Genomic DNA, 24,142 nt, shown 5'->3' with positions numbered 1-24,142 from the left:
TAACAGCATTATTACAATAAGCCTTACAATTCAGCTAACGTCATGCATGCTTTTAAATGGACCAAACAAATAACACTGAAAATCTCTCCAAAAACTCTTGTCCAGTCCATGTATAGTCAGAGTTAAGATGGACTCACCAGAAGTACCATAGCCGCTGGATGGAGAGGGCTCGGACACAGCAGCGGGTCCCGCAGCAGTCCTCGTACGAGCGGCATCTGAAATGAGAATGCAATCTTGGTAAAAAAAATATACTTTGTCTAGTCACATCTAGAAACAGAGTGGAGTGAGCTATATACACCGAATGTACCAAACATTAAGAACACCTGCTCTTTCCATGACCGACTGACCAGGTGAAAGCTATGATCCCTTATTGAAGTCACCTGTTAAATCCAATTCAAATCAGTGTAGATGAAGGGGAGGAGACATGTTAAAGAAGGATTTTTAAGCTTTGAGAAATGGATTGTGTATGTGTGCAATTCAGAGGGTGAATGGGCAAGACAGAATATTTAAGTGCTTTTGTATGGGGCTATGGTAGAAGGTGTCAGGCGCACCGGTTTGAGTGTGTCAAGAATTGCAATGCTGCTGGGTTTTTCACACTCAACCGTTTCTCATGTGTATCAAGAATGGTCCACCACCCAAAGCACATCCAGCCAACTTGACAAAACTATGGAAAGCACTGGAGTCAACATGGGTTTCCCGGACAGAGTTTAAAAATCAGGACTAGGCTAAATTCTACTTAAATGAATCCAGAATAACTTAATTATTTAGATTAATTAGTTCTAGACTAGGGAGTCCCAGACTAAAGTATGTAAGGACTAACCAGTTAATCTTTGTGAAGCCTAATTAGATAAAAATGTGCACTTGTGCAGACCTGAAGATGCTTCAGAAACCAGGGATGGGAAACTAATACATAGCATTGCGTGGAATTGGAGGAAATCACCTAAACCAAACATAAGACGTAAAAAAATGTCAGTGGCTATGAAAAAAAAAACTCCTAAAAAGAGAATTGTGCCGAAGCATCCAATTATCTTTCTTTTTTTTAAATAATAAAGTACTTTATGCGGACTGAATGCTGACTTAAGTCTGCCAGGCTTGCTAGGACAGACAAGATACAATTTCAATTAGCACTGAGGTGTGAAGTGTCGAGGCCTTTGGGCCTAACAAGTCTTTGAAGTCCCCTCCTGCTGTTCAAAGACCATCCACTGGCATTTCCTACAAGAAATCTGCCTCCAGAAATAAAATCTTCTCCCAAGTCGGTGTGACACCTACTCCTGCTGCACTGCTGCTTGGATTCCACCTGGCGATCTGTTCACAGTCTGCCCTAGCCCGTCTCCCAGTCTGGTACAAGTACTCCCACCACACTCCCCCCCCCCCCCCCCCCCCCCCCTCTCTCCCGTGCTTTTGCTCACCTCCAGCACACACACGCACTGTTGGGGCGAGTGACTCTGAACTGACAATGGCTAGCCTTAAGACATTATATATTTTTCCCCCTTGTGCATTTTGCTATTTGCCTCATGACAACTGCTTGCTTTGTTGACTATGAATTTTCTTGTTACCTAACCATGAGACAGACTGTTTGTTCCCACACTCGGGACTCTTGACTATTGGTTACACAGACTTTTGGCCTCACATCCTATTCTAACCACCTCTCGCCGGCTTTGTCTTCATGTTACCTGATGAAATTGCTGTACAATATGATCTTGTTGCCATCTAGTGCACATTCAACACTGCAGAACCCTCCCTGTCCTCTGCAGTGCCTTGATTATACTACTGCTGATGATATCTGGAAATGTGCATGTACACCCTGGCCCATCTACCGTTGCTAGCCCCAATTCTGACTTGTACTTGGAAATCTGGTTCTCTGATTTCTGCTCTCGTAAAAGCCTGTGTTTTCTGCACGTTAACACTAGACGCTTATTACCTCAAATTGATTAATTGAAAGTGTGAGTTCACAGCTCCAATCCAGATGTCTTGGTCATTACTGAGACGTGGTTAAGGAAGAGAGTTTTGAATACTGATGTTAACCTTTTTCGACAAGACAGATCTTCCAAAGGTGGGGGAGTGGCAATCTTTACCAAGGATCACCTTCAGTGCTCGGTTGTCTCCACCAAGACTGTCCCCAAACAATTTGATTTGCTGGTTCTAAGCATTAAACTTTCAAATAGCTCTTTGTTGATTGTTGCTGGGTGCTATCGTCCTTCATCAGCACTGGCCTGTGCCCTAAGCTCTCTCCTGACCTCTTACACAAAGTCTGAATTTGTCCTGCTAGGTGACCTAAACTGGGACATGCTTAAACCATCTGACCAAGTCCTAAGGCAATGGGACTCCCTAAATCTTTCTCAGATTATTACCAATCCCACAAGGTATGACTCCAAATACCCAGAAAATACTACTCCTCAATGTTATCCTCACAAATAATCCTGATGGCTATCAGTCTGGTGTTTTCTGTAATGACCTTAGTGATCACTGTTTAACAGCCTGTGTTCGTGAATGGCTGCTCTGTGAAACGACCTGTCCTGATTTGTCATAGATGTTTGCTAAAAAACTTTAAGGAGCAAGCCTCATGAACTGGCCTCTGTAAAATGGTATATGGTAATGGTATATGGTAAAATGGTATATGGTAATGGTAAATGGTAATGGTATATGGTAAAATGGTATATAGTAATGGTTTGACTTTGTTTGGTTGGAAAATGATTTTCATGCTTTTGTATGCGGGGCGCTGTCCTCAGATAATCGCATGGTATGCTTTCGCCGTAAAGCCTTTTTGAAATCTGACAAAGCGGCTAAAAAATACACTTGTATTTTTTATGAATGTTTATTATGACTATTTCTGTATTTTGAATTTGGCGCTCTGCAATTTCACCGGATGTTGTCGAGGTGGGTCGCTAGCGGAACTCCTGCGCCAGAAAGGTTAAGCCTCACTCCCCCCTATCTGAGATATCTACTGCAGCCCTCATCCTCCACATACAACACCCGTTCTGCCAGTCACATTCTGTTAAAGGTCCCCAAAGCAAACACCTCCCTGGGTCGCTCCTCTTTTCAGTTCGCTGCAGCTAGCGACTGGAACGAGCTGCAACAAACACTCAAACTGGACAGTTTTATCTCCAACTCTTCATTCAAAGACTCAATCATGGACACTCTTACTGACAGTTGTGGCTGCTTTGCGTGATGTATTGTTGTCTCTACCTTCTTGCCCTTTGTGCTGTTGTCTGTGCCCAATAATGTTTGTACCATGTTTTGTGCTGCTACCATGTTGTGTTGCTACCATGTTGTGTTGCTACCATGCTGTGTTGTTGTCTTAGGTCTCTCTGTATGTACTGTTGTTGGTTCTCTTGTCGTGATGTGCGTTTTGTCATATATATATAATATATTTTTTTATTTAATCCCAGCCCCTGTCCCCGCAGGAGGCCTTTTGCCTTTTGGTAGACCGTCATTGTAAATAAGAATCTGTTCTTTAACTGACTTGTCTAGTTAAATAAAGGTTAAATAAAAATAACAAACAGCATGATTCCTCAAAACAAAACAAGAAAATAAATGCCTGGACCACCATTTTGTATTTCAATCAACTCAAATGAAAAAGCAGTACCAATGTGCTTCATGTTAAGGTGGCTATGAAGGAGGAGAGAAACATGAAGCAGCAGCAGCAATAGTACCAATGTGCTTCTCAAACCAGCACCAGTCCGGGGGTCTCCATATTTCCATTTGTGAATTAAAAACCTTGTTCCCAATCCATGGTTATTGTTTGCTTCAAATCACTTGAACCATCAGTTGTGAGAAGTACTGCATCTCTGCAGGCTAGTCCATTTCTTTCATTGTCTGCCTCAACCATGGGAACATCTGGGTCATCATCTTCAATGTGAAGCACTGGGCAGCCATGTTGTTTGAGGTCATTGTGAAGCACTGGGCAGCCATGCTGTTTGAGGTCATTGTGAAGGACTGGGCAGCCATGCTGTTTGAGGTCATTGTGAAGCACTGGGCAGCCATGCTGTTTGAGGTCATTGTGAAGGACTGGGCAGCCATGCTGTTTGAGGTCATTGTGAAGCACTGGGCAGCCATGCTGTTTGATGTCATTGTGAAACACTGGGCAGCCATGTTGTTTGATGTCATTGTGAAGCGCTGGGCAGCCATGCTGTTTGAGGTCATTGTGAAACACTGGGCAGCCATGCTGTTTGATGTCATTGTGAAGCGCTGGGCAGCCATGCTGTTTGAGGTCATTGTGAAACACTGGGCAGCCATGCTGTTTGAGGTCATTGTGAAGCACTGGGCAGCCATGATGTTTGTGGTCATTGTGAAACACTGGGCAGCCATGCTGTTTGAGGTCATTGTGAAGGACTGGGCAGCCATGCTGTTTGAGGTCATTGTGAAGGACTGGGCAGCCATGCTGTTTGAGGTCATTGTGAAGCACTGGGCAGCCATGCTGTTTGATGTCATTGTGAAACACTGGGCAGCCATGTTGTTTGATGTCATTGTGAAGCGCTGGGCAGCCATGCTGTTTGAGGTCATTGTGAAACACTGGGCAGCCATGCTGTTTGATGTCATTGTGAAGCGCTGGGCAGCCATGCTGTTTGAGGTCATTGTGAAACACTGGGCAGCCATGCTGTTTGAGGTCATTGTGAAGCACTGGGCAGCCATGCTGTTTGATGTCATTGTGAAGGACTGGGCAGCCATGCTGTTTGAGGTCATTGTGAAGCACTGGGCAGCCATGTTGTTTGATGTCATTGTGAAGCACTGGGTAGCCATGCTGTTTGAGGTCATTGTGAAGCACTGGGCAGCCATGCTGTTTGATGTCATTGTGAAACACTGGGCAGCCGTGTTGTTTGATGTCATTGTGAAGCGCTGGGCAGCCATGCTGTTTGAGGTCATTGTGAAACACTGGGCAGCCATGCTGTTTGATGTCATTGTGAAGCGCTGGGCAGCCATGCTGTTTGAGGTCATTGTGAAACACTGGGCAGCCATGCTGTTTGAGGTCATTGTGAAGCACTGGGCAGCCATGATGTTTGTGGTCATTGTGAAACACTGGGCAGCCATGCTGTTTGAGGTCATTGTGAAGCACTGGGCAGCCATGCTGTTTGAGGTCATTGTGAAGGACTGGGCAGCCATGCTGTTTGAGGTCATTGTGAAGCACTGGGCAGCCATGCTGTTTGATGTCATTGTGAAACACTGGGCAGCCATGTTGTTTGATGTCATTGTGAAGCGCTGGGCAGCCATGCTGTTTGAGGTCATTGTGAAACACTGGGCAGCCATGCTGTTTGATGTCATTGTGAAGCGCTGGGCAGCCATGCTGTTTGAGGTCATTGTGAAACACTGGGCAGCCATGCTGTTTGAGGTCATTGTGAAGCACTGGGCAGCCATGCTGTTTGATGTCATTGTGAAGGACTGGGCAGCCATGCTGTTTGAGGTCATTGTGAAGCACTGGGCAGCCATGTTGTTTGATGTCATTGTGAAGCACTGGGTAGCCATGCTGTTTGAGGTCATTGTGAAACACTGGGCAGCCATGCTGTTTGAGGTCATTGTGAAACACTGGGCAGCCATGCTGTTTGATGTCATTGTGAAGCGCTGGGCAGCCATGCTGTTTGATGTCATTGTGAAGCGCTGGGCAGCCATGCTGTTTGAGGTCATTGTGAAACACTGGGCAGCCATGCTGTTTGATGTCATTGTGAAGCGCTGGGCAGCCATGCTGTTTGAGGTCATTGTGAAACACTGGGCCATTGTGAAGCACTGGGCAGCCATGCTGTTTGATGTCATTGTGAAGGATTGCGCAGCCATGCTGTTTGAGGTCATTGTGAAGGACTGGGCAGCCATGCTGTTTGAGGTCATTGTGAAGCACTGGGCAGCCATGCTGTTTGAGGTCATTGTGAAGCACTGGGCAGCCATGCTGTTTGAGGTCAATGTGAAGCACTGGGCAGCCATGTTGTTTGAGGTCAATGTGAAGCCATGCTGTTGCAATTATGTCAATGCAGCATGTCCTTGGTTGAAAGCCCTATACCCACCATCACCAAGTAGGATTCCACTATGTTGTCCTCCTTCAAGCTGAGCACACAAAGCGTTTTAGAAAATCCTTGAGTCATGATTTACACCTTTCCAACGTGAAACAACGTTGGAGAACTGAACACTGTTAAGGCATACACTTTATACATTTGAGAACCAGATGTTTACAGAAATCTGCTGTAGAGGGACACTATGACATCCATACGTACAGCCAGTGACTCCAGGGAAGTTCCCATAGTCATCGAACTCTACCTTGTAGTTGGCTTGGGCAGTATCAGGAACTTGATGTACACTGAACAAAAATATAAAAAACGCAACATGTAAAATCTTGGTCCCATGTTTCAGGAGCCGAAATCAAAAAAAGATCCCAGACATTTTCCATTCACTCAAATTTTGTGCACATCATTTGTTTACATCCCTCTTAGTGAGCATTTCACCTTTGCCAAAACAATTCATCCGACAGGTGTGGCATATCAAGTAGCTGATTAAACAGCCTGATCATTACACAGGTGTGCCTTGTGCTGGGGACAATAAAAGGCCACTAAAAACGTGCAGTTTTGTCAAACAACACAATGCCACATGTCTCAAGTTGAGGGAACGTGCAATTGGAATGCTGACTGCTGGAATGTCCCCCAGAGCTATTGACAGGTCATGTCTGTCTTTTGAGTATTTGTCAGTACATCCAACCGGCCACACAACTGCAGACCACACGTAACCACGCCAACCCAGAACCTCCACATCCGGCTTCACCTGCGGGAAAAATAATGAAACGGGGTTTGCACAAACTGTCAGAAACAGTCTCGTCGTCTTCACCAGGGTCTTGACCTGACTGTAGTTTGGCATCGCAACAAACTTTAGTGGGCAAATGCTCACCTTCGATGGACACTGGCACACTGTGTGCTCTTTACGGATGAATCCCAGGTTTCAGCATTTTTATCGATGGCAATTTGAATGCACAGAGATACTATGACGAGATCCTGAGGCCAATTATCAATCCATTCATCCTCCACTATCACCTCATGTTTCAGCATGATAATGCATGGCTCCATGTTACAAGGATCTGTACACAATTCCTGGAAGCTGAACAATCACTCGCTTTAAAAAAAAAAGTAGTTATCTGTGACTAAACAGATGCATATCTGTATTCCTAGTCATGTGGAATCCACAGATTAGGGCCTAATAACTTCATTTCAACTGACTGATTTCCTTAAATGAACTGTAAATCTTTGTGGACTATTCTGCATACAGGTTGGTTAAAATATACCACACAAATCTCCTGTTTCATGATGGAAGGTTCCAGGTGATCAGTACATGTCGGGAAGGAGGGATGTTGCTTCCCCCGAGGACAGAGTCAGACGAAAACCTTGGCTCAAGCAAACAAACTATGTCCGCTCCTTTTTCTTGGTATGGAAAAACGGACACGGTAATTGATTTCATCAAAAATCAATCAGTGGGTTGCTCCGGTCTATAACCGTCCTTCTGTCTAGTCTTGGCGGTGCTCTGTGATTATCATTGGAGTAGTCCAGGTTATCCAGTTTCTCTCATTGCCAACCTGGGGGCCAATATCCATTCATCTGAAATTAAACCCGCCTCTGGCCAGATTCAATTTAAAATCTTCACTTAGCTCTAGACTAACTAATTGGCCTTTTGGAATTCAGATTTATAATCCAGACTAGAGCAAATCTGAGACTATTTTAAACCATGTCTGGGAAACGCCATTTCAGTTAAAAAGTACAATTTAGTCTAGGATTAGGCGTAATCTGTGTCCGCAAAAACCGCCCTTCAATGTATGGTGTACCCAAGTCATTATTGGCATTTCTTATTTCCATTTCATCTCTATTTTGACCAGGCAAGTTCAGTGTCGCATCTCAGAATTACGGACAAGGTTCTGCATACAGTTCATGTAATGCATTAGACAGGGGCCACATAAACAGCTTGTATTTTTTTGCATGATCATTCTGAGATAGGATACGTTTGTGTTAACTAACCCCCCAGGCGCGGTGTCGATTTCTCCACACAGCATGGAGTCAGACAGCGAGGCGGCAGCAGGCAGCACAGTCTCCTGATGCTATACTTCTACACTCCACCCAATTAGCCCTGCTGACCGTGGTTGGCGTTTTACAATGTCACGGCTGTCTGGGGAAAGAGCTGGCAACAAAAGTACTGCGGCGAGGGACTACGCCACAATGTCCCCCAGCTGATTGACAACAAAGGAGATGAGGAGGTGAAAGGACACGTGTGAAGGGTCAGTACAGGGACATATTTCACCATCGATTCCAAAGAGCCTGGTGGGTCTGGTGCTCTGTGGGTTTCATGTGGTGACAGATTATTTGAAAATACCTTTTTATCACTGGCTTCTTGAGTGTGGTTGTATTTCAAATCAGATTCTGTTTTAATGTAATGAAAAGTCTAAAAGAATAAGTTACAGATTTGGTGTTTTAGAAGTTTGGTGTTTTTGAGAATGTGCCCACTTTCTAATGTTGTAAAGTCCATAGGTGCATGAGGCACTTTTGAACACTTCTTGGCTGCAAAAGTCTTGTCCAAATGATTTGTGATAAGAGATAAAAACGGAGTTCCAATAGCAGAGGCACAGACAGGGTCTTAGATAAAAACGTAGTTCCAATAGCAGAGGCACAGACAGGTTCTTAGATAATGCAGAAGCCTGAAATCTCTATGCAGTGGCATGAGGACCCTGGATGTCTGCCAATGCCATGCTTCCCATAAATAAAGTAATTTTTTACAACACAGCCTTTGAACCTCTGACGCTGGACCAAAAAAAAAAAAAGGATTCTTCATTACTATGTAGTATCAATTGTAAATTCTGTTGCCCTCTGATGCTTTTGATACTACTTGGCTGAAAGCACGAGATGGGAGCTGCCAATACTGCATGTCTGAATTATTCAGTGTTCCTCAAAATGAAAGATTTGGGCAGTGATTCTGTTCCAGCCCCGATGTAGAAGCCTGCTACATGCCTTCCAAATGGCAACAAGCAGAACTATATCAATACAGTCAGCTAATGGTGTTTTTTTTTGTTTTTTTTACTCCTTACGACAGGTCTCTTACCGCTGTCATGCTTGGTTTGGTTCTCGCTGACAGGGGGAGAGAGGGTCAGAAGCAGGTTGGATCAATAGATTTGTCAGGAGAGAGAGAGTGCACAATCTTTATTCAACACCCATCCATCACCCCCCCCCCCCCCCCCCCGTCTCCCTCTGCCATGGCCGTGGGAAGATGTCTATTATTATTTTATTCATCAGGGGGTGCTGTAGAACCCTCATAACCCCTACTTCCCGCGGCTATGCCCTCCGCATGATAAAACACAAAATAAATCGGTCTTCAGATGGTTGAATCCATTCAGATGTGCAACCGACTAGGTATCCCCTTTACTTTTCAGTGGCCAGGATATCCTGACACTCCCCAGGGCAAAGGTCAGGAGATACAGCCTGGATCTGATTGGAAGATCCTGCTCTCTTTCCCTGCCATCCTCGTCACCAGAACACTACCCTCAACTCTAGACTTATCTCCAGCCCGTAACCAGATAAGAGAGTGATTAAGATAATCAAGTGACAATTCATTCATCTCCAACGTATTGGGACAGTGACCCATTTGTTGTGGTTTCAGCTCTGTACTCCAGCACTTTGGATTTGAAATTATTTAATGACTATGAGGTTAAAGTTCAGCCTGTCAGCTTTAATTTGAGGGTTTTTTCAATCATATCGGGTGAAACGTTTAGATATTACAGCACTTTTGTACATAGTTCCCCCCCCATTTTAGGGGACAGAAAGTATTTGGACAAATTTACTTGTATTAATGTAGTCAAAAGTTTTGTATTTGGCTCCATATTCCTAGCAATGATTACTTCAAGCTTTTGACTGTACAAACTTGGATGCATTTGCGGTTTGTTTTGGTTGTGTTTTCAGATTATTTTGTGCCCAACACAAATTAATGGTAAATAATGTATTGTCATTGGAGTCACTTTGGTTGTAAATAAGAACAGAATGTATGAACTTTAACCTCAGTCATTGTATCATTTCAACTCCAAAGTGTTGGAGTACAGAGCCCACCAAAATGGTCATTGTCCCAATACTGTCGCTGCTCACTGTAGCACACACACAATAAATGTAGTTATTATTTCATACATTTTCCCTGACACTCAAAAGTTGGTCCAAATTCCAGCACTTATCAAGGGAATATCTGGTTTCCGAGCTGGTCATGGGTGCACCTCAGCCACGCTCAAGGTACTAAGCGATATCATAACCGCCATCGATAAGAGACAACACTGTGCAGCTGTATTCATCGACCTGGCCAAGGCTTTAGACTCTGTCAATCACCGCATTCTTATCGGCAGACTCAATAGCCTTGGCTTCTCAATTGACTGCCTCGCATGGTTCACCAACTACTTCTCAGACAGAGTTCAGTGTGTCAAATCGGAGGGCATGTTGTCCGGACCTCTAGCAGTCTCTATGGGGGTGCCACAGGGTTCAATTCTCGGGCCGACTCTTTTCTCTGTATATATCCATGATGTTGCTCTTGCTGCAGGTGATTCTCTGATCCACCTCTACGCAGATGACACCATTCTGTATACTTCTGGCCCTTCTTTGGACACTGTGTTAACTAACCTCCTGACAAGCTTCAATGCCATACAACACTCCTTCCGTGGCCTCCAACTGCTTTTAAATGCAAGTAAAGCTAAATGCATGCTCTTCAACCGATCGCTGCCCGCACCCACCCGCCAGTCTAGCATCACTACTCTGGACGGTTCAGTCTTAAAATATGTGGACAACTATAAATACCTAGGTGTCTGGTTAGACTGTAAACTCTCCCTCCAGACTCCCATCAAGCATCTCCAATCCAAAATTAAATCTAGAATCAGCTTCCTATTTCACAAGAAAGTATTCTTCAATCATGCTGCCAAACATACCCTCGTAAAAATGAATATCCTACCAATCCTTGACTTCGGCGATGTCATTTACAAAATAGCCTCCAACACTCTATGAGCAAATTGGATGCAGTCTATCACAGTGCCATCCGTTTTGTCACCAAAGCCCCATATACTACCCACCACTGCGACCTGTATGCTCTCGTTGGCTGGACCTCGCTTCATATTCGTCACCAAACCCACTGGCTCCAGGTCATCTATAAGTCTTTGCTAGGTAAAGCCCCGCCTTATCTCAGTTCACTGGTCACCATAGCAACACCCACCCGTAGCACGCGCTCCAGCAGGTATATCTCACTGGTCACCCCCAAAGCCAATTCCTGCTTTGGCTGCCTTTCCTTCCAGTTCTCTGCTGCCAATGACTGGAACGAACTGCAAAAATCACTGAAGCTGGAGACTCATATCTCCCTCACTAACTTTAAGCACAGCTGTCAGAGCAGCTCACAGATCACTGCACCTGTACATAGCCCATCTGTAAATAGCCCATCCAACTACCTCATCCCCCATTCTGTTATTTATTTTGCTCCTTTGCACCTCATGTATCTCTACCTGCACACTCATCTTCTGCACATCTATCACTCCAGTGTTGAATTGCTATGTTGTAATTACTTCGCCACTATGGTCTATTTATTACCTCACCTCCCTTATCCTACCTCATTTGCACACACTGTATATAGACTTTTTCTATTGTATTATTGACTGTATGTTTGTTTATTCCATGTGTAACTCTGTGTTGTTGTTTGTGTTGCACTGCTTTGCTTTATCTTGGCCAGGTCGCAGTTGTAAATGAGAACTTGTTCTCAACTTGCCTACCTGGTTAAATAAAGGTGAAATAAAAAAGATTTAAAAAATATCCCTGGTCATCCCTACTGCCTCTGACCTTGCAGACTCACTGAACACAAATGCTTCGTTTGTAAATGATGTCTGAGTGTTGGAGTCTGCCCCTGGCTATCCGTAAAAAAACAAAAAAACAAGTGTGTGATATTTAAGTATATTTAAAACCAAATAGTTTGACTTTTACTTGAGTCATTTATTTTCTATTAAGGTATCTTTACTTTTACTCAAGTATGACAATTGAATACATTTTCCACCACTGCCTTTTGGGTGGCTCAACCCGTTGGAACGTTGTCACGGAGGGCGGCCACGTGTGTTAACAAAGGTCCTGAGTTCCAGCCAGGTATCAGGTGGAAGTGGTACTGGCTAAGCAAGCAATGTGATGTCTAACCCAGGCAGAATGCGTATGTGTGTTCTTGTTGCTCCAAAGCTGTGGGTTCCCATGGCAACAATCACAACTCAATCTGTTTTGGTTTGGAGAGATGATTTATCACCAATGGAGCTCAGTACCCTGTGATGAAGCCCGGGATCAACAGTTGCTTCCTTCCAGGTGGGTTCATGAACTTGACAAAATGACAAGACGCTTCTATCAAAGGCCAATTTGTTTTAAAAAGGTTTACTCCACCAGTAGGTATATAATGCTGGTGATATTGCCTGTGTCTGAAATGGCACCCTATTCCCTATATAGTGCACTAGTTTTGAATAGAGCCTTGACCAAAAGTAGTGCACTATATAGGGCTGTTGGGGTGACCATATTACTGCCACACCGGTGGTCACGAGTCATGAAGGCAGTCAAATTCCACGTGACCGTTTAGTCACGGTATTTAGGTGTCTCCAAGCTCTGTGCTGCAGATGGTCATTAGTATCCTACCAAACGTGCTAACTGTCTGGTACTCAGCACTCTATTGTCCCTCTAATCACTTTGACATCAATGCAAATGTGATCAAACATTTTATCAACCACTTTATGAGAGCCCATATTGCGCAACATTTCTATAGGTTTTTAAATTGCGGGAGAATGGAGTGATGGCTGCTAATAAAAAGAGGAGGAACCATCAGCTTTTTATAGGATAGACCTACTATATTTATTTCTCAACTTTACTAATATTAAGCACATTGCTATATTTACAACAGGAGTATAGCCTACCTGGCTGGCATGAAAATCAACCATGGGCAAAAGACCTGGCTGGCATGAAAATCAACCATGGGCAAAAGACCTGACTGGCATAAAAATCAACCATGGGCAAAAGACCTGGCTGGCATGAAAATCAACCATGGGCAAAAGACCTGGCTGGCATGAAAATCAACCATGGGCAAAAGACCTGGCTGGCATGAAAATCAACCATGGGCAAAAGACCTGGCTGGCATGAAAATCAACCATGGACAAAAGACCTGACTGGCATGAAAATCAACCATGGACAAAAGCGTCCTCCATTCACTATTTAAGTGCATAGACACATATTTTTTCCTGCTGCCCGTTTCAAGACAGGTGCATGATTAAGGTCCATTCTAAATCAATTTCATTATTTAGTATATGTAAAGACAAGATTGAATCAAGAATAGTCCGATGGGTGACAATATTAGCCTATCATGTGTGACGTATATATTATTGCCTGAGAATGATGCCCAGTGTAACAGTATAACTTTATTACGTCCCCTCGCCCCGACCTCGGGCGCGAACCAGGGACCCTCTGCACACATCAACAACTGACACCCACGAAGCGTCGTTACTCATCGCTCCACAAAAGCCGCGGCCCTTGCAAAGCAAGGGGCAACACTACTAATAGGTTTCAGAGCAAGTGACGTAACTGATTGAAATGCTACTAGCGCGTACCCGCTAACTAGCTAGCCATTTCACATCCGTTACACTCACCCCCCTTTCAACCTCCTCCTTTTCCGCAGCAACCAGTGATCCGGGTCAACAGCATCAATGTAACAGTATAACTTTATTACGTCCCCTCGCCCTGACGCGAACCAGGGACCCTCTGCACACATCAACAACGGTCGCCCACGAAGAAGCATCGTTACCTATCGCTCCACAAAAGCTGCGGCCCTTGCAGAGCAAGGTGCAACACTACTAATAGGTTTCAGAGCAAGTGACGTAACTGATTGAAACGCTACTAGCGCGTACCCGCTAACTAGCTAGCCATTTCACATCCGTTACACCAGCATAAGAAACTGAGTTTTTTTTTGCGACTTGTTCGAATCAGTCTCACACCTCATGTAGTCTAGCCCATAGGCCTATATGTTTTGATAAGGTTTATATCACAACTAAAGTGGCCAAATAACTTCTTAAAATGAAGCACATTAATCTGCTTTACAAGGGTTGTAGAGCCTAACTTCATACATAAGCAGCGTGTGAGTTTCAAGTTTGGGGAAGATAATTTTCACCATAAAAATGCACCTTCATAATAAAAGCATTACATTCATAATCACATTTGCGGTCACTTTTGATAATGGTGTTTTCCAGCTAATGGAACATTGGCGCTTATAGCCTACTACCATGTGCACTTTGCTGCGCTGATAATGTGAAGAAATAGACTAATAGTTTATCAACATTTTAAGCTAAACATCTGTTGCTTCAGCCGCATTGCTTTAAAAATGTTTTCGGATGCTAGTGGTTGTATTAATTAGATTTACTGTGCCCCACAACTGTCCCAGACTACGTTTGTAATATTTATTTATCGCACAGAACAGGTCAACTTTTGCACTATGGACATAGGCTAGTGCTTTTGCTGTTCGTTAGGTGTCCTCATTTTGTTGGCTGACGAAAAGTAAATGTGGACAGTTCTTTAAATATCTTCAATATGCACCTCGGAATTGGATAAGGATGTGTGCAGTTGCGTCCCGGACGTGTCCGTCTTCCCTTGTAGCTTGTGAGAAAGACCCAATCACGTGACAGAGAGCCATGTGAGTGCAGAACACCAGGCCGCAAAAGGCATGGGTTTTGTTTAGGGTGCATTACGGCCACAAAGGGGATTGCGCTGTGAAATTCGAGCCATTACAAGTGCTTGTCAAAATTGTGAATGAGAGACTATTGGTGTGTACAGCCTGCGCAAAAAACAAAGCAGAGCTCATTCGTTTCAAGCGACTTTTTTCAAAATCATCATTAGTCTCAGCCTTAGAATGTATTAAAAATCAAAACATATAGCCAAACACTTGTAGAACAACTAAACAGTTACATTCATAACTAAGCATAGAGTACCTATTTATTTGACAGCTCAACACAGAAGCCCCATGTGCGCACTCCCTCAAATCGTTTGGAGAAAATATTTATATTTTATTCATCTTTTTTTCAATTGTATTCTTCATACTATAAAACATTTTTTTTTAATGCCATGGAATTAGAAGCAAAACGTGTCTGTTAAATTAACTAGTGTAGCCCGCATACATTTGGCATAGCCACATCATAACAACTCACTACTCTGTTATTTTCCTCTATTTTCCTACATTTTCTTCATATCATGTTTCTATAGACCTGTCTAAAATAAATCATGGATTTATTGTGAAGGTGTAGGCTATATTACATGGATTTATTTTTTTATTTAAATGTAGATATTCCAGAAGGTCTGCATCAGTGGCTTGTAGGCTGTGTGAAAGCCAGGAGATGCTAAATGTGTTTTCTTAATTAACTGTCATTTACCGTGAGACCGACAGTTATTTGCTTGACAATCACCGGCAGAAACTTTCGTGACCACCACAGCCCTAGCACTATAGAGGGAATAGGCTGCCATTTGAGCCTCAGACAGTCAAAGTAAAGGCCGGAGTAGAGAGAGCACAATAAAGCCCTGTTGCTAGGGAACCTAAACATCTTACCGGTGGAAAAGACCTTGTTTACAAAACAGGTCTGAAAGAAAATACTTTGACATTTTATGGCAAGTATACTACAGTACATTATCTAACATTGTCAAATTAGCTTTGACATTCTTAACAAGTCCTTAACCAGTCTAAGAACAATACTTTCCAGTTAATTTCAACACACAAAAAAGGACATTAAGGACCAGTGGGATAAATGTCCAAAGACATTAACAGTCAATGAGAGCCACTGACAACGACATTACCAGAGCCAAATGGAAGGATTTTGCACAGAGATGGAAGCTTTCAACAAGACCACAGCAAGAGTAGTTTAAATGTCCAAATGAATCCACGTCCCAGACATCTGTATACAGCTCCAGTTATAGGCCTATACCGCAATACTGAGCACCGTGTTATTTCCACATTTGCAGTGCTCATCTTTTTATTTACTTTGGGGTTGAGCCATTCAGCTGGATCTACACAACCGATGGCCTGAGACACAGCTTATTTTTGGAGTGTAATGTCCCTTTACAAGCTGCAATTCATATAGTGAAACTGACACTTCCGTTTGCTATATTACAACAAAGATTTTATTTCAAACAACGAACTCAGTTTTTTCACATGGACATCACTGCACATACGATAGTAAATACTCTGCTGTTGGCTGTATGCTAAATTCCTCACAACAAAAATAATTACAAAATGCGCCTGGGGCGGCGTTGTGTCTCATCATGGATCTCAGCTTTAAACAGGCACACCATCCACTCAAGTAACCATCCACTGAATAGGACTCAAATCAACCTGCAGTGTGGCAAGCTTAGGCTGGATGAGTCCATGAGCAGTTACCCTCCTCTGCTGTCCACTCAGAGATAGCGCCAATAACATCTACCAGAGAAGCACTGAACCCTTCACGCCTTCGACAATGTACCCTCCCTAACTGTCAAAATTGATATTCGAAGGAGCTCCTCAGGCAAAATGAAGTTCTGCCATGGTTATTTTAGTAGGATATGTCAAGGGTGTTGGGCGGTTGAAATTTAAATAAGTTTGGGGACCTGTTTGATTTGAACAGTCAAACATCGTTTCCAGCAATCCCTGAAAAGAGCTGTGGCACATATATTACTGTCAACCATATTTCTATACTCAACAAGCACCATACACACATTTCTGACCAACCTAAGGCAATGAACACCCTTTGAGGGTTTCAAACAAAGCTTGAAAAGTCTGAATAGAACAGGCCAATGTTCTTACTCAGCACGAGTGATCTCTGCTTTGACCGGAAGCCTTTTTAAAAGGCCAGGGCATGGAAAGTCTTGCTCTGTAACAACAGCTTGGTACTTTGAGCAAAGTGTCGAGATGTCAAAGGCTTTTGTTGGGCAACCTCTGGAAGAATTCCTCAACTGGCCTTGTGCCCATCAACCCTTTTTTCAAAAGATGATGCGTACTACCTTCCATTTACAGCATAGGCTCTGGATAGTGGTCCCGTGGTCCCGTGTGGCTCAGTTGGTAGAGCATGGCGCTTGCAACGCCAGGGTTGTGGCTTCATTCCCCACGGGGGGACCAGGATGAATATGTATGAACTTTCCAATTTGTAAGTCGCTCTGGATAAGAGCATCTGCTAAATGACTTAAATGTACATGTGGATAGTGAACTGTGCACTTATAAAGAAAATCAGTGTCAATAAAGTATCAAAATACAGACATTTTAAGAAATGAAATGTTTGCTTACAGTGTATTTGTTTAAGAATCAAATCTATTAAAATAGGTTATAGGAATGATATAGTCCAGTACAGACTTAACATGTTCATTTGTGTCCTTGGGTTTGAGTGAGACACTGTACGGTCCGTCTCTATCATGATAGACGAGTGGCCTTGTAATCGATGCGACGCAGGCCCACGACGTGTTTACAGAGATGTCACCTCGCTCCCTCTGTGGGGAAACGGGGTTTGTTTGTTTAGCCTCGGTTACACAGGAACAAAAATAAACCAATTTCCGGAGATGGAGGTAACACATGCATAATGTATGATATCCTTCTTGTCCTAAATTGATTTTGTAAAAACTCCTGTGGGTAACATTTTAGAGCTTGTTAAAATACTGGTACTTCATCTGAGTATACTGTAGGCCCTAGCACAGCATCGTCCACTAAATTGTCTATGCATTGATGGTCATTAGCTGCCCATGCTCACTTGACATATTCACAGATAGGCCGACAGTGCCTTCAGAAAGTATTCATTACCCCTGGACTTAGTCCACATTTTGTTGTTGTCTTACAGCCTGAAACCTCATTAACATACAGTTGAAGTCGGAAGTTTACATACACTTAGGTTGGAGTCATTAAAACTCGTTTTTCAACCACTCCACAAATTTCTTGTTAACAAACTATAGTTTTGGCAAGTCGGATAGGACATCTACTTTGTGCACGACACAAGTCATTTTTCCAACAATTGTTTACAGATTATTTCTGTATCACAATTCCAGTGGGTCAGAAGATTACATACACTAAGTTGACTGTGCCTATAAACAGCTTGGAAAATTTCTGAAAATTATGTCATGGCTTTAGAAGCTTCTGATAGGCTAATTGACATCATTTGAGTCAATTGGAGGTGTACCTGTGGATGTATTTCAAGGCCTACCTTCAAACTCAGTGCCTCTTTGCTTGACATCATGGGAAAATCAAAAGAAATCAGCCAAGACTTCAGAAAAAAAAATTGTAGACCTTCACAACAGTACGCAAGTATAAACACCATGGGACCACGCAGCCATCATACCACTCAGGAAGGAGAGGCGTTCTGTCTCCTAGAGATGAACGCACTTTGGTGCGAAAAGTGCAAATCAATCCAAGAACAACAGCAAAGGACCTTGTGAAGATGCTGGAGGAAACAGCTACAAAAGTATCTATATCCACAGTAAAATGAGTCCTATAATCGACATTTCCTGAAAGGCCACTCAGCAAGGAAGAAGCCACTGCTCCAAAACCACCATAAAGTAGTCAGACTACGGTTTGCAACTGCACATGGGGACAAAATGTGTACTTTTTGGAGAAATGTCCTCTGGTCTGATGAAACAAAAATAGAACTGTTTGGCCATAATGAGCATCGTTATGTATGGAGGAAAAAGGGGGAGGCTAGCAAACCAAAGAACACCATCCCAACTGTGAAGCACGGGTGTGGCAGCATCATGTAGTGGGGGTGCTTTGCTGCAGGAGAGACTGGTGCACTTCACAAAATAGATGTCATCATGAGGATGGAAAATTATGTGGATATATTGAAGCAACATCTCCAGACATCAGTCAGGAAGTTAAAGCTTGGTCGCAAATGGGTCTTCCAAATGGACAGTGACTCCAAGCATACTACCAAAGTTGTGGCAAAATGGCTTAAGTACAACAAAGTCAAGGTATTGTAGTGACCATCACAAAGCCCTGACCTCAATCCAATATAACATTTGTGGGCAGAACTGAAAAGGCGTGTGCGAGCAAGAAGGCCTACAAACCTGACTCAGTTACACCAGCTCTGTCAAGAGGAATGGGCCAAAATTCACCCAACTTATTGTGGGAAGCTTGTGGAAGGCTACCTGAAGCGTTTGACCCAAGATAAACAATTCAAAAGACAATGCTACCAAATTCTAATTGAGTGTATGTAAACTTCTGACCCACTGGGAATGTAATGAAAGAAATAAAAGCTGAAATAATTAATTCTCTCTAAAAATGATTTACATTTCACATTCTTAAAATAAGTTGGTGATCCTAACTGACCTAAGACAGGGCATTTTTACAAGGATTAAATGTCAGGAATTGTGAAAAACGGAGTGTAATGTATTTGGCTAAGGTGTATGTAAACTTCTGACTTCAACTGTATGTATTCACATTTGGCAATGTTCAGAGCTGTGAGTTTTTCTGGGCAAGTCTAAGAGCTTTGCACACCAGGATTGTACAATATTATGCAGATTTTTTTTAACTCTTCAAGCTCTGTCAAGTTGGTTGTTGATCAATGCGAGACAGTCTTGTCAAAGATTTACGATGTGTTTACAATACGGCGTTGGTAATGAAGCATCATTTGTTCGACCGCAACTTCTGGGGTAGCTAGCATTAGCTTGGTACCTAGCTAGCACCAATACAACCAGCCTGAAAACAATGACCAGAAGAAACTGCAGTCATTTTCATAGTTCTTAGCAATGATTTAGGAATCCTTGTGAGTAAGTATTAGCTAGGTTGCCACTTGTTGTTCGCCTATTGAAATTTAACTTTAGTTCATGAAAATAAATAGCTAGCCAGCTACTTAACCCAGTTGCCCAAAGCTAAAGTTATAAGCAGCCAGCTAGCTTCGTCTGGCTTGTGATGCTCGACCGGACCGGGTTGTGTTGCCACAATAAGGATTAGGCACAATAGTGTAATTTGCGGTGTGCCTTCAAAATAAAAGTATGTCATTGACTGATGCAAATTAATACAAATAGTAGAATTATGCCATACTTTTATTTTGAAGGCTAACTGCAAAGTCTACTATTGTGGCTAGCTTCACATAGATGGGTCCGACCAGCATTAATCAAATAAGAACTGTCTTATAAATGTGGGTTATTTTAGATGACACCTAGCTATATAGTTAGCTAGGTAACTATAGCTACTGAAACAGATGTCGTTTTGCTATATTTTTGGGGAAGAACATTGTTTGCATCCAAGAGCTGCCTAGGTTTTTAAAAATGTTTTTATTTAATTACCAGCACTGTAGGTGCTCGAGACAACTTTACCAGTATGATAGCATACGTATCGATGAATCGTTGTGACATATAAAATACGAGTGACAGTGTAATCAATGTGTACAAAATGTATGAATGAGTTAAATTATGTGACATGCATTCATATTCAGGTCCTGATTGGTCAACAAGCTTATCTGACACGTCAAATAGTGTTATTTGACGTGTACCTTTTTTGACACGCAAAGACCCAAACGGCGTTCCATGGAAATCCTGGTTGAGAATGAAACGACTGAACGAAACAGCAAGTAAGTGAAAGAAAGAGGTTTTGATGATCAAAATCAAATCAAATTTTATTTGATGGTTAGCAGATGTTAATGAGAGTGTAGTGAAATCCTTGTGCTTCTAGTTCCAGACCATGCAGTAATATCTAACAAGTAATCTAAACTAACAATTTCACAACTACTACCAACTACAAGTGTAAAGAAATGAATAAGAATATGTACATAAAAATATATGAATGAGTGATGGCCGAACGGCATAGGCAAGATGCAGTAGATGGTGTAGAGTACAGTATATATATATATATATATGTACTGTACTGTACTGACCTCGCCTATATATATATATATACAGTATATATATATAGCCAGCAGCATACCACCCTGCATACCACTGCTGGCTTGCTTCTGAAGCTAAGCAGGGTTGGTCCTGGTCAGTCCCTGGATGGGAGACCAGATGCTGCTGGAAGTGGTGTTGGAGGGCCAGTAGGAGGCACTCTTTCCTCTGGTCTAAAAAAAAAATATCCCAATGCCCCAGGGCAGTGATTGGCCCTGACGCAGTGACACTGCCCTGTGTAGGGTGCCGTCTTTCGGATGGGACGTTAAACGGGTGTCCTGACTCTCTGAGGTCATTAAAGATCCCATGGCACTTATCGTAAGAGTAGGGGTGTTAACCCCGGTGTCCTGGCTAAATTCCCAATCTGGCCCTCAAACCATCATGGTCACCTAATAATCCCCAGTTTACAATTGGCTCATTCATCCCCCTCCTCTCCCCTGTAACTATTCCCCAGGTCGTTGCTGCAAATGAGAATGTGTTCTCAGTCAACTTACCTGGTAAAATAAAATAAAATAAATATACATATGAGATGAGTAATGTAGGGTATGTAAAAATGATATAAAGTGGCATTGTTTAAAGTGGCTAGTGATACATTTATTACATCAATTTTTTCATTATTAAAGTGGCTAGAGATGAGTCAGTATAGTGGCAGCAGCCACTCAATGTTAGTGATGACTGTTGAACAGTCTGATGTTCTTTAGATAGAAGCTGTTTTTCAGTCTCTTGGTTCCCGCTTTGATGCACCTGTACTGACCTCGCCTTCTGGATGATAGCGGGGTGAACAGGCAGTGGCTCGGGTGGTTGTTGTCCTTGATGATATTTTTGGCCTTCCTGTGACATCGGGTGGTGTAGGTGTCCTGGAGGGCGGGTAGTTTGCCCCCGTTGATGCATTGTGCAGACATCACTACCCTCTGGAGAGCCTTACGGTTGTGGGCGGACCAGTTGCCGTACCAGGCGGTGATACAGCCCGACAGGATGCTCTCGATTGTGCATCTGTAGAAGTTTGTGAGTGTTTTTGGTGACAAGCCGAATTTCTTCAGCCGCCTGAGGTTGAAGAGGCGTAGCTGCGCCTTCTTCACCACGCCGTCTGTGTGGGTGGACCATTTCAGTTTGTCCGTGATGTGTACACCGAGGAACTGAAAACTTTCCACCTTCTCCACTACTGTCCTGTCAATGTAGATAGAGGGCTGCTCCCTCTGCTGTTACCTGAAGTCCACGATCATCTCCTTTGTTTTGTTGACGTTGAGTGTGAGGTTATTTTCCTGACACCACACTCCGAGGGCCCTCAACTCTTCCCTGTAGGCCGTCTCGTCGTTGTTGGTAATCAAGCCAACCACTGTAGTGTCATCTGCAAACTTGATGATTGAGTTGGAGGCGTGCATGGCCACGCAGTCATGGGTGAACAGGGAGTACAGGAGAGGGCTGAGAACGCACCCTTGTGAGGCCCCAGTGTTAAGGATCGGCGGGGTGGAAATGTTGTTGCCTACCCTCACCACCTGGGGGCGGCCCGTCAGGAAGTCCAGGACCCATTTGCACAGGACGGGGTCGAGACCCAGCGTCTAGAGCTTAATGACGAGTTTGGAGGGTACTATGGTGTTAAATGCTGAGCTGTAGTCGATGATCAGCATTCTTACATAGGAATTCCTCTACATAGGTATTCCTCAAATCACAACCGGATATGATACAACTTGGATTCGAACCAGGGACTGTAGTGATGCCTCTTGCACTGAGTTGCAGTGCCTTAGACTGCTGCGTCCATGTGTGTGTGTGTGTTAACTATTTACCTGTACTAAAACGCTTAAAAGGCCGCAAAAAATTGAAATATCGGTTATCGTTTTTTTTGGCAAGGAAAATATCCGATAACGGTCAAAAATGTCATATCGGTGCATCACTAGTTGATATGGTGTCAAATCCGATCCAAAAGTCGAACAAGCACTAGATGGCGTGAGCGAGCAAGATGAAACATAATTCCGTGAGCTAACACTCGTGTAGAAGAGAGAAGACATGTGGCCGAGCGAGGACGGGTTCCGCGAGCGCAGGCCAATGCGCAAATTGAACTGCTGACTGAGCGAGCAGAACTGCATTTCAGCAGTAAATTAATTTGAGAGCAGACATTTTTGTTCGCCTGAAGAAATCCTCTCGACACGTCAAATCTCAAATCACTGCACAAGTATGCCACTTCCGGGTGTCTTTTGTCCCCCCCACACCAAAAGCCATTTTGCTCTCACAACCGCTTACTATAAATTGCATAACAGGGAAATTCTAGACAATGAACATAGCCTGTAGCAGTCTACTTAAACGCAATTGGTCAGGTTTTTGGACCAATCACGACTTGAATGCTCTCTAACCAGATTTTTGACCATGGAAATGAAAATGGACGGTGAAAGGTGAACGATGGCTGAAAAAAAAGAGGTTTGTTCGATAATTTCAGTAGAGAAACTAGCTAACCAACTATGATTTCATGAAGTACGTAGTTATTTGGTCTTCTGTTATTAAAGCAGGATATTGATGAGGCAAGCTAGGTGAGCTAGGAAGCTAACGCTAGCTAACTAACATTTAGCTATGTAGTTTATCCAAAGCTGCTTCATTTATTGGTTAGAAAGATGTTTCTATACTGAATGTGGTAGTCATTGCTAAACAATAGGGATGAAGTGGACATACAGTGGTTGCTCCACTAAAAGTTGTGTGATTACGCCGCGGGACTTAGAGGTAATTTGTGGTTTAGTACGGTACCCTGCGTCACCACTTCATTGCTCCAGACCACCACAAGGGGGAGGTAGACCACTGATTATGCTTTTGGGTCCTACTGTGTCTCTAACTGACAATGAACGGGCGACATAAACCTAAATAGAAACTGATAATTGTGCACGACTTCAGTAATACTTACTAAAACTGTTGATACACCAAGGCTTTTAAAAAATGTATTAGGATTGTTCTGCTTTTACTGTATTACTGTAGTCCACTCCCAACCGGTCAGGCTGTACAGCGCCTGGGTGGCGCAACGGTCTAAAACAGTGTCAAGCTGTGTTGCTACAGATGCTGGTTCAATAACCGTGCCGGCCTCGACTGGGAGAACCATGAGATGACTGTAGGTTTTTGGTTTCTCTCCCTCTAAAAACAGAAATAAATAACAAACAGGCTTTATTTACAAAATAGTAACAATGTCTCACCCCATGTTCAAGAATGGCTTATTTTACATTATTTGAAAACAAAATCATCTTCAAAATATTGTTATTTTTTTATTATTCATTTAGAATTATATTTTAAAAAACTTGGATATTCTCACAGATATA

General features: G+C 43.1%; 1 protein-coding gene across 1 annotated transcript in view; it reads right to left on the bottom strand.

Annotated features, from left to right (window-relative positions):
- LOC129823003 (vesicular, overexpressed in cancer, prosurvival protein 1-like) overlaps positions 1-24,142 on the bottom strand; it is a 57,833-nt gene that overhangs the window by 14,769 nt on the left and 18,922 nt on the right. The window contains exon 3 of the mRNA XM_055881654.1: positions 138-215. Coding sequence (XP_055737629.1) covers positions 138-215 — 78 coding nt within the window. The remainder of the gene's footprint in view (positions 1-137; positions 216-24,142) is intronic.

This window comes from Salvelinus fontinalis, chromosome 25, assembly GCF_029448725.1.
Source record: "Salvelinus fontinalis isolate EN_2023a chromosome 25, ASM2944872v1, whole genome shotgun sequence".
Classification (NCBI taxonomy): Eukaryota; Metazoa; Chordata; class Actinopteri; order Salmoniformes; family Salmonidae; genus Salvelinus; species Salvelinus fontinalis.
Note: the sequence above shows the minus strand (reverse complement) of the source record. Positions and strands in the feature narration are given on the sequence as shown.